Source organism: Garra rufa, chromosome 1 (assembly GCF_049309525.1).
Source record: "Garra rufa chromosome 1, GarRuf1.0, whole genome shotgun sequence".
Classification (NCBI taxonomy): Eukaryota; Metazoa; Chordata; class Actinopteri; order Cypriniformes; family Cyprinidae; genus Garra; species Garra rufa.
Window position 1 is genome coordinate 57,034,605 of NC_133361.1, and position 11,517 is coordinate 57,046,121.

Genomic DNA, 11,517 nt, shown 5'->3' on the forward strand with positions numbered 1-11,517 from the left:
AACCTTAGTTTTAGTTTTTTTTTCTTCTTCGCCAAACTATCACCATCAGCCACATTTGCATATTTTTTTATTAACTCCATATATATGCGCTCACTGCTTTTTCTTTACATTTGCATTATTCAATCCTCTGTAGTAGTGTCAGATCATTTATTCAGCCTAGAATTTTTTAAAAGATATTTCGGCAGCTGAAATTTCCAGTTAATGATTTTACGGGTATTTTGAAACTGATGTATGAATGGTGCTTTACTGGTAAAAAGAAGTAACACCATTGCCTGGGTGTACAGTGCATTTCATATTTACTGATAATGTTCTTCTGTTAATTTTGCAGCTATTTCCTAGTATTACTTTGTGAAAGAGGCTAATGATGGAAAAAAACACCTGTTGGGTCCTAACTTACCTTGTCCACATGGATGTAATAAAAGTGGTCTTTGTGATAGATGGCTTTGAGAAGACGTTTCAACTGCCGGACTGCTCGCCCATGAACCACCAGCATGAAAACCACCCTGACTGGGTTCTCCACCTTGGAAAGGTCAGCGTCGGCAAAATCTGCATGCTGGACTGCACTGGAGATGACTAAAAATGGACACAAAAAAACACAACTCAACATGTCAATAACATTTTAAGCATGACTGGATGTGGATATGATGGTTGAAGGAATGCCGTTACCATGCTGTGGGCAAAACTGAGGCAGAGACTGAGGCATGAGCTGCCCCGCTTGGTGCTGGCATACGATGTTGGCGATCTCCTGTCTGCACTGCCGTGAACCCGCACGGTGGAGGGCAGACAGAGCGTCCTTGCCAGAGATCTCACATTTGGGCACAAAGTCACTGTTCGGGACTTGAGGAGCACCCTCAACGCTGCCAGGCTCTCCAGGTGCTACTAGATGGATTCTGGCCATTTCCCCTGCCCGTGTATCGCTGAAGTTACGGCTGCTTGAAGGATCATAATGAGCGGCTTTTTCAACCGCCACCCCATCTTCCGGCGCGCCCAGACTCTTGTCCTTCAAAGAGGGCTTGTTTCTCCGTCTAGACCCCCTCCTGATGACAGTGGTGATGGCGGGCTGATCCTGGCGCTGTCTCGACTGCCCGTGGTTCGCCCCTGACAGGGCGTTTTTCTCAAAGGCCACAGGGTCCATCTTCTGCTCCTGCCCATTGTGGTCAGGCAACTTCGACCGCCTGTGTTTCCGCTGAGAAGGAAACAGAGTAAATAAATCAGAGGTGCGATGCCGAATCCCTCCACATCAGCGCAAAAGAGAAAACAGGATCAAACTTTATTCTCAAAGGAGGAAGTCTGCTTTAGAACAGATGGATGATTCACACTCCTAGAACAAACTTGCTGACGTTTCAGGGAGCCCAGAAGCACAACGTGTTTGCTTTGTTTCTCATTTGTTGTTTTCCTGGCTTCAGTCGCGGCTATTTTTAGTCGTTTAGTGGCGGGAATTAGAGGAAGCAGAGACGCGTAATGAGAATAGCGAGTCGCAGAAGGAGGTTTGGATGAGAGCTCAGGCCAACACAGAAAAACACTCTGCCATTATTTTACAGTGGCATATTTTAGAAGCATTAGGTTTTACTGAATTAAACAAGTGTTATTGGGTGTTTCACAAGTGCGAAGCTCTTGTGCGATGAGAGGCTAAACTGGGTACTGACACGTCAGTGTTTTAAACAGTGTGCTCCTTAGTGTATTAAACGGTTTCACACATGCTATAAAGGTCTATTAAAGTGATCCTGGAATTTAGTGTATAGGTGAAAAAAAAAATTGTGAGCATTTATTTTATTTTATCATTTTAGCACTCAAAATGTTCACAAAACTCTATTTACTACTAGTATTTTAATCAATTTACTACTAGTTACAGTACAAAATAAACATGAGTGAACATCAGAAGGCGATGAAAGAAACAGTACAAGTTCCTGAAATGTATTATGTGTCATGTAATCGCTCAGTGCTTCAACCGTATAAAGATGCCAATAAAACAGCTTGTTTACACTGTTACATTTACCTCAGGAATATAATTTTTTTCCGATATGTAGTAAAAATGAATTCTAGGAGCAATTTGCTAAATATTTCCACTGTAAGTGTTTATTTTTCAACAATTTGACATAAAAACATAATTAGTGTATTGCGAAAGTATTCATACCCCTTCATTCTTTCAAGTTTTATGTTGCAGCCTTGTGTTTAAACTGCTTTAAATTTTTTCCACATCAATCTACACTCCATACACCATAATGACAAAGCACAAAACAATCTCAATTCCAAACAAAATTTCATACCCAAAAAGGTGTAAAGGTGCTTCAACTGAGTACTCAGGTAAAGAGGTATGAATACTTATGCAACATACGTATTTTAGGGTTTTGTTTTTAAAGGGATAGTTCACCCAAAAATGAAAATTTGATGTTTATCTGCTTTCCCCCAGGGCATCCAAGATGTAGGTGACTTAGTTTCCTCAGAAAAACACAAACGAAGATTTTTAACGAAAACCGGTGCAGTCTGCCAGCCAATAAAAATAAGGAAATTATGATCATTCTTCTATTGTCATATGATTTATAAACAGAAACTTAAAGGTCTTCATAGCAACCTGTACAAAGAAATAAAAGTTTGGTTTAACTTGAAGAAACTGTGACAGAAAAATATTACTTAATGCAATGATAGAACGACGACTACTAAAAATAAAATCATTATAATTTTTTTAAGAAATATTTATCAGAAAAATTAATTACCAGAATTTATTTACCAGAAAAATGTAAATACGCAACACAGTATTTCTAAAAAATATATTATTAAACAATTATTTGTGATGATTTTAGTTATTACAATTGAATGAAACCATTCAAATCCAGAAAATTAATGGAAAACAGAATTTGGTAAAAATAAAACTAAATTTGAGGGGGAAAAACGTATTTCATTGGGCCTTAAAATTTTTATTTTTGTTAAACTTCAGCAAATGGCTGTTAAAATTTGTACGTTTTCACATGATTTCAATTAATTAGATACACTTTTTAATTAATACAATTTAATTTACCCATTAAAACAGAGTCTAGAAGAATTAAAATCGAAAAAAAAAAATGGAATTAGTGTAAAAATAAAATGGAATTTTGGAAAAAAAAAAGTTTTTTCATAGGGCCCTACTTACAATGTATCGATAAATAAAAATAAGGAAATTATGATTATTCTTCCTTGTGTTATATTTGATGTATTAAATTTTTAAATCCACACTCCTATACATATTGAGATATATGGGTGTATATGGGTCGAAGACGAGATGTCATCAAATTTCATTTACAAAACCGGTTTTAGACACATAACCGGTTTCACACAATAATATATTCATTAAGCTTACTGAATGCAAGTGTCTACTTCAACGTTTGGAAAAAGTCAAAATATGGTTGAAATAAGTAACATGAGCAACATACTTTTGTAAAAATGAAACTTATTCTGACCTGTACATATTCAAATACATTGAAAAAATAAGTGACCATTCTACATTTTTTATATTTCAAATAACAAAAAAAAACCTAGGACAGTGGCAAAGATTTGAATTATTACTAGCACTGAATTATTATGCCGTGGCTTCACTTTTTTTGAGTCTTCAAGGTCATCGAATGATTCTTGATTTTTGAAGATTTTTTGGTATATAAATTATTACTAAATAACATTTCAGTGTGTCTTTTCTGTATAACATGGTAAAAATGCCTAATAGTTAATCAAGACACATAAAAAAATTTAAAGCTGTATTAAATTTGTTGTTCTGATGCTTAAAACCCCCTTTTCCTCCCTGACCCATATAATCTCAGACGTCATAGAAGAACGTTTTTCACACCCTACTGATGTTTAGGTTGTTACTATGGCAGCTGATGTACACATACCGCACACAGTATGAACAAATAGATTATCACATGCGAACACTGAGTCCTAAACACTAGTGTGCAGAGCCAACCAAACCTAAGAACAGCCTGAGAAAAGCCTTATCAACACACCTGCCAGTGATACTCCAGAGCTGAGCACAAACACGACTCGAGGCCTTTCATCCCATACTGATCGCCCAAACACCACTGTTTCCTCAGCAAACCCAGATGCACACACAAGCCTCATGATAATGTGAAAATAAGATCAGAGCAAGGGCAGCTCTTACTGTTAAGACTCAACACAGCTCAAGCGCCAGACGTCGATTTCACCGAAATCCCAATGGTGCTGGGCGTCTGTCCCAGCACCGACGCAGCTTGAAGCCAAACGAAGAAGCTTTTGACAGACTTTCTGTAATTTGCACTAAATTTAGTCTCATCTTTAGTGGATTCTCCATATCTTTGCTAAATAAAGCTCAGCCTTCACAGTAAAAACGTGAAAATATTAAAAGAGCTGACTAGTTTACTCCTTTACCAATCTTTTTCACACCATGGTGAAGAAAATAAGGTGAAACAGGACAAAATATATTTCTAGCGCACATGTGTTTTACATGATTTTTTTTCATTCCACACATGTCAAGACATGTAATCATTTGTGTCATAATGTAAACCAGACTGTGAGCCCATTGCTCACACAATCCTCAAGATTGCAACTAAGACAATCACTCGCATATGCTGCTAAATCAATGGATTGGCAGCGTTTTCTGGCGCACCATCAGGGCTCTACAGTGCGACGATGAATCTCTCTACACTTTGTTTTATGAACGGATTCGTAAGATATGTCCGTGATACATTACTTAATGTTGAAAAAACATGTAGAAACCTTTTAAGCTTCCCTCAGTGTACAGTCGTGGCCAAAAGTTTTGAGAATGACACAAATATTAGTTTTCACAAAGTTTGCTGCTCAACTGCTTTTAGATCTTTGTTTCAGTTGTTTCTGTGATGTACTGAAATATAATTACAAGCACTTCATACGTTTCAAAGGCTTTTATCGACAATTACATGACATTATGCAAAGAGTCAGTGTTGGCCCTTCTTTTTCAGGACCTCTGCAATTCGACTGGGCATGCTCTCAATCAACTTATGGGCCAAATCCTGACTGATAGCAACCCATTCTTTCATAATCACTTCTTGGAGTTTGTCAGAATTAGTGGGTTTTTGTTTGTCCACCCGCCTCTTGAGGATTGACCACAAGTTCTCAATGGGATTAAGATCTGGGGAGTTTCCAGGCCATGGACCCAAAATGTCAACGTTTTGGTCCCCGAGCCACTTAGTTATCACTTTTGCCTTATGGCACGGTGCTCCATCGTGCTGGAAAATGCACTGTTCTTCACCAAACTGTTGTTGACTGTTGGAAGAAGTTGCTGTTGGAGGGTGTTTTGGTACCATTCTTTATTCATGGCTGTGTTTTTGGGCAAAATTGTGAGTGAGCCCACTCCCTTGGATGAGAAGCAACCCCACACATGAATGGTCTCAGGACGCTTTACTGTTGGCATGACACAGGACTGATGGTAGCGCTCACCTTTTCTTCTCCGGACAAGCCTTTTTCCAGATGCCCCAAACAATCGGAAAGAGGCTTCATCGGAGAATATGACTTTGCCCCAGTCCTCAGCAGTCCATTCGCCATACTTTTTGCAGAAGATCAATCTGTCCCTATTATTTTTTTGGAGAGAAGTGGCTTCTATCCTGCCCTTCTTGACACCAGGCCATCTTCCAAAAGTCTTGGCCTCACTGTGTGTGCAGATGCGCTCACACCTGCCTGCTGCCATTCCTGAGCAAGCTCTGCACTGGTGGCACTCCGATCCCGCAGCTGAATCCTCTTTAGGAGACCATCCTGGCACTTGCTGGACTTTCTTGGACGCCCTGAAGCCTTCTTAACAAGAATTGAACCTCTTTCCTTGAAGTTCTTGATGATCCTATAAATTGTTGATTTAGGTGCAATCTTAGTAGCCACAATATCTTTGCCTGTGAAGCCATTTTTATGCAACGCAATGATGGCTGCACGCGTTTCTTTGCAGGTCACCATGGTTAACAATGGAAGAACAATGATTTCAAGCATCACCCTCCTTTTAACATGTCAAGTCTGCCATTCTAACCCAATCAGCCTGACATAATGATCTCCAGCCTTGTGCTCGTCAACATTCTCACCTGAGTTAACAAGACGATTACTGAAATGATCTCAGCAGGTCCTTTAATGACAGCAATCAAACGCAGTGGAAAGTTTTTTTCGGGATTAAGTTAATTTTAATGGCAAAGAAGGACTATGCAATTCATCTGATCACTCTTCATAACATTCTGGAGTATATGCAAATTGCTATTATAAAAACTTAGGCAGCAACTTTTCCAATTTCCAATACTTATCTAATTCTCAAAACTTTTGGCCACGACTGTATAGTTTCATAGTTGCACGCAGTAGTTTTCATTCGCAAATGGAAGCTTCAAAGGTTTCTACGTGCTTTTGCAACATTAATCAAAAAGTAACGCATTACAGACATATCTCATGAATCCTTTCATAAAACAAAGTGTAGGGAGAGATTCACTGTGCAGAGTAGAGCTATCGTTGATTATAATGGAACTTTGTGTGAGTGACGGCTTTTAATGAGTTTGTAAACGCGATATTGATTTAATACAACAGTTAAATAAACAAGAAGTTAATATTAAGTGACTTACATTGTCTGACTATTAGGGGTGTGAACCTACACTGGTCTTACGGTTCGGATCGATTACGATTATCATGTCATCGATTCGGTTCAATACACTATCTCGATGCATCACGATGCATTGGCGATGCACTGCATACCCATTTTTCAGTTTTACTTCAAATATATACAATCGTGTTAATAAATACAGTCAGATATATGAACTGAAACTTTAATTTAACCTTCTCAAAGAAAACACACTTCTTGAATGTATCAAACAACACTAAAGTCTGGGCACAGAAGACAACAGCAACATTTAGAACAAATGCACAAAAGTAAATACCTGGGCTTTGTTTTCATTCTAGAGTTCCGGCATAATCTTTTCTGAAAAGTGTCTGAGTGAGGGAAGCTTATATCGCGGCTCCAGTATATTTAACAGGTGGCGAAACCCAGGGTTTTCCACCACAGAAAAGGGCCATATATTTTTTAAACGAAAAACTAAACCGAATAAGATTTCAACCGAGAGGCACCGCTCAGATCTTATTTAATTGAAACGAGGGAATAGAGTCCTGCAAGAGCCCAGCCCGAGACGCTCAGACCCGAGACCCGTCCTTGTCCGACATCTTATCAGAACAGAGTTAGTGTTGTAGCCATTAAATACTTCAGTTTTGGATTCTAATGGCAAAGTGGCTAGATTTCGTTTTGTTTCCTTTTCGAGTTAATTTAGAAATATATTTGGAACATTTTATGTTTGTTAAACTGAGACTGAGTCCATTATAATCGGTTATGGTCTTTTACTGAACCGATACCGAATCGTCCTTGTCTGCATCGCAAAAACGATAAATTTTGACACCCCTACTGACTGTAACACTAAGATCTGAAAAAAAACTCAGCGTTGTTACGTTTATGAATGAACGTACGATTTATAAACGAATCTAGTGAGTCAATGATTCAATTTCCCATTCCTACAGACAGTCACTTGCTTCATTCCTGAATGAATCAGCCGTTCAAACGAATCAAATGAATAAATGATTCAGTAATTAAATCAGTGACTTGCCGCCACCTACTGGCAGATTTAGTTTCATTTTTAAAGTATCTTTCCAGTTATTCAATCATTTAATATTTCTGTATTCAAAATTTTATGTTTGAAATTATGAATTTGAATGCACTCAAGCCTCCTCTGAGCCTCGTTAAACTTATTTAAAAAAAAAAAAACCTACAAGCCACTTGTGTTCTTCTGTGCCACCTCTGTACAGCCTGATTTAATTTGATTCTTATTAGCCGTTTCTTATTCTGTTGTTTCAATTAGAAATTTTAAAAAGCTTAAAAATATAATTTAAAAAATGACAAAAGATGACATACTTTTAATAAAGCTGCCAAAAAACGCCATTACAAAAGTAAAAACAAAATTCTGCTGTAAATCACAATAAGGCGTCAAATATCACCTCGTAATGGGAAGGTATTTTTTTATCAGAGTTTTTGATTATTGATTCCTGAAATTTTGACTGTGCTCCTAAATTTAACTTAAAGGTCCACTGAAGTGCCTTGAAACACGCAGCGTTATTCTATGCGTTTACGTGCTTTTAACTGAAACAAAAACATATCGCCCAGCCACGCCCACTTATTTTGAATAGCCAATAGCGTTCCATTTCTATCTGCTCGGTAATGTTGAGCTCGGTAAAGCCGCATTTGTAAGCTTATGACCGCCACAGACTAATAAATTACCCCACAAATTCAATATGAAACTTGCTAAAACGAAATAGTGATCATTATCATGCTGAGGCTGTGTAGTTTAATACATGCTGACCGCACATATGAGCGCTTATGATCTGCTCCGCGTCTCTGTGTAGGGGGCGGGACACTACGGACTCTAGAGAGCATTTGATTGGACAGAACGTTTGATGAGAAACTGAAGTGCATGGTGATATCATCCAAATCCTTGATTCATATTGGCGGAAGTGACGAGACTGTAAGTTTTGAATGCCCATATCTTGTAAACGCGAATTTTGTCGTTGTTTTGAAGCACACTAGCTTATAGATAATCTTAAGGCTAATATATTCATACTAAAAGCCAAAAAACTTTAATTTTGATTTCAGGGGGACTTTAAGTAAACATAGAACCCTGACCATTAAGGGATACTTCACAAACAAAGCTAAAACCTTTTCATTAGTGAGCAAAAATAATTTGCGAGCATTAGTCCCATTTGCAAACACTAACCTATCATTGTCCTACATTTACGCTACTAGTCAAAAGTTTGTGAACAGTATTTTTTTTAAATAAGTCTCTTCTACCCTCCAAGCCTGCATTTATTTGATCCAAAATACAGCAAAAACTGTGCAATATTTTAATATTTAAAATAACGCCTTCCTATTTGAATATATTTTAAAATGTAATTTATTCCTGTAATCAAATGTGATTTTTCAGCATTATTTCTCCAGTCATCAGTGTCACATGATCCTTCAGAAATCCTTTTAAAATGCTGATTTGCAGTTCAAGAAGCATTTATCATTATTAGTATTATTATCAATATTTAAAACAGTTGAGTACATTTTTCAGGATTCTTTGATGAATAGAAAGATCCAAAGATTAGCATTTATCTGAAATGAAAAGCTTTTGTAACATGCACACATGTAACATGTTTAAAAGTGATGATAAAGACATTTATAATGTTACAAGTGTAACAAAAAAAATTCTATTTCAGATAAATGCTGTTCTTCTCAATTCACCAAACGACCCTGAAAAAAAAATCTACTCAGCTGTTTTCAATAATAATAATTAAATGGTTTTTTTTTTCTTCAGCAACAAATCAGAATATTAGAATGTTTCTGATGGATCATGTGACTGAAGTAATGGGAAAATTCCGCTTTGAAATCACAGAAATAAATTACATTTTAAAATATATTCAAATAGAACAACTATATTTTAAATATTTCACAATTTGACTGTTTTTGCTGTATGCTGGATCAAATAAATGCAGGCTTGAAGGGCAGAAAAAAAAAAATCTTACTGTTCACAAACTTTTGACTGGTATGCGTTTATTAAAAATAAAAAAATATTAGCCAATCACAACTCTACTGCCAATGTGTGTGTAGAGGTTTGCTACATATTTGGAGTTTCCAACTACTTTTGCAGCGTTAACAAACGTTTTATGTTAATTTGAATGAATACTGAGTATTTATAGTGTGCTGGAAAAAAATAAATAAATAAAAACGTTGCCAATCAGACTCATACTGGCAAGACAAAGATTTAAAACACTGGTTATTGTAATTCTCTCTCAAATACATATTCAATGGATGTACACGACCTAGTGGACCTTTTCATTTGAGGGTTCACTGTGAAGTGAAAAATCCGGCTGCACGGGGACACCAGTGCATGAAAAAGTTACATTATTACACGCACATTTTCCAAGATGTCGCTGAAAAAGGACATGCGATACTTGAGCAATCGCACTCTTAATATTTAGTCTAGGTATTTGATAAACATCTGTCAGTTCTGGTTGTACTCCGTGTCCACACATTGCTTAAAAAATTTGATTAAATTGGTTTTCCCAGTCCAGACTCGCACTCTAGTGATCAGACTCTAGTCAAGCTTCCAATGCTGCCAAACAAAGACTGTATCCAAAATAAACAAAACAAAAAAAAACATATTCAGTCATGTGGTAAAAGCTAACCACAACTCTGCGTGGATTGCCGATGTGGTACTAAAAGTATGTAAAGGGAGAGGGCGGAATAACAAACACTTCCCAGCAATTCCTGCTATAGGCACATTACACAGCAAGTCTGGGTCTTTGCCACACGTCTGCTGCCCACACACAAAAACAATAGACTGTGGGAAGAGAAGAGCCAGCCAGTGTCCAGTAGCTCTAGACCAGTGTCAGACCAGTGGGCCTCATTATCAGCTGTTTGGACTTTCAAGCTTGAAAGCAAACCAAAAGCTTTGTTTCAGAAAAAAAAAATAGGGTGTTGTCTATGTAGGCAGTATAGACTTGTTCAAAAAAGCTGGAGGCTGTTTCACAGCGAAGGCGGTATTGTGAAGAACACAATCCCTGAATACACTGCAGCGAGCTCACTGAAATAAATTATTAACAGACTGAGTACATATTTATAAATAATATAATTTAATATTTTAGATATAACTTATATAATATAAACAACTCATTCAATACCTAAAGCTGGCGAAGAATAGGGAAACATAAGTGTAGCCCAAACTTGTGCGCGCTGTGTAGAGTACTGGGGTACTGGGCTGTTGTTTGGCAACAACATAGTAGTTTTATACCCACAAGATTGCACAAAACTTCCAGCATAAAGGCAACATTAAACAACATCTCAGAGCTGACAGTCAGATGGCAGCGTTCTGCACACAGTTACCAAAGTTACTTCACACACTCAAAAATAACCCACAAAACAGGGAAGTTTGAGGAGTTGTTGTCATAAACGGGCCTACAGTGAGTGCAACTTGCGCATTGGATATGCAGCTGGAACAAATAACTGAATATTACTCAGAGCCGTTTTAAAAACTCCAGAAGCAAATGACATTTTCTTCCATTAAACGACTCTCAAAATATGCATCTGAATGTCAGTGTGAACAAGAATGCCCATTTACTCCAAGAACAATCAGAACAGTGCCTTGCGAAAGTATTCATACCCCTTCATGGTTAATGGTAGGGCTGGGCGATATGGCAAAAATGTAATCTCGATGATTTTTTCCCCCATATTGAACGATAACGATATATATTTCGATATAAGCTCTTGATTTTGCCAGCTTTACAATAGTATCCCAACAATGACTAAAGCCACAAAAATTAAAGGGTTCATTAAATTACATTTTAAAGTATAGTTTAACAACAAAAATTACAGTTTTGGCCTTAAAAATTAAAACAACTTACTAAAATAAATTTAAAAAATAAAAGTTGTGACAGAGTACGGTAAATGAGAGTAAATGTACAAAATGTAAACATACAATTATTGAAAAACATAATTTG

General features: G+C 37.1%; 1 protein-coding gene across 2 annotated transcripts in view; it reads right to left on the minus strand.

Moving 5' to 3' along the window:
• The window catches only part of xylt2 (xylosyltransferase II), a 54,202-nt gene that overhangs the window by 21,237 nt on the left and 21,448 nt on the right, over nucleotides 1-11,517 (minus strand). Inside the window, exons 1-2 of one of the 2 annotated variants that reach the window (XM_073843212.1) lie at nucleotides 667-1,156; nucleotides 398-573 (exon numbers count right to left, since the gene is read on the minus strand). In XM_073843212.1, coding sequence (XP_073699313.1) covers nucleotides 398-573; nucleotides 667-1,135 — 645 coding nt within the window. In that variant the 5' untranslated portion in view covers nucleotides 1,136-1,156. Of the gene's footprint in view, nucleotides 1-397; nucleotides 574-666; nucleotides 1,157-11,517 lie in introns of those variants that run through there. The other variant, XM_073843220.1, reaches the window with a different exon arrangement.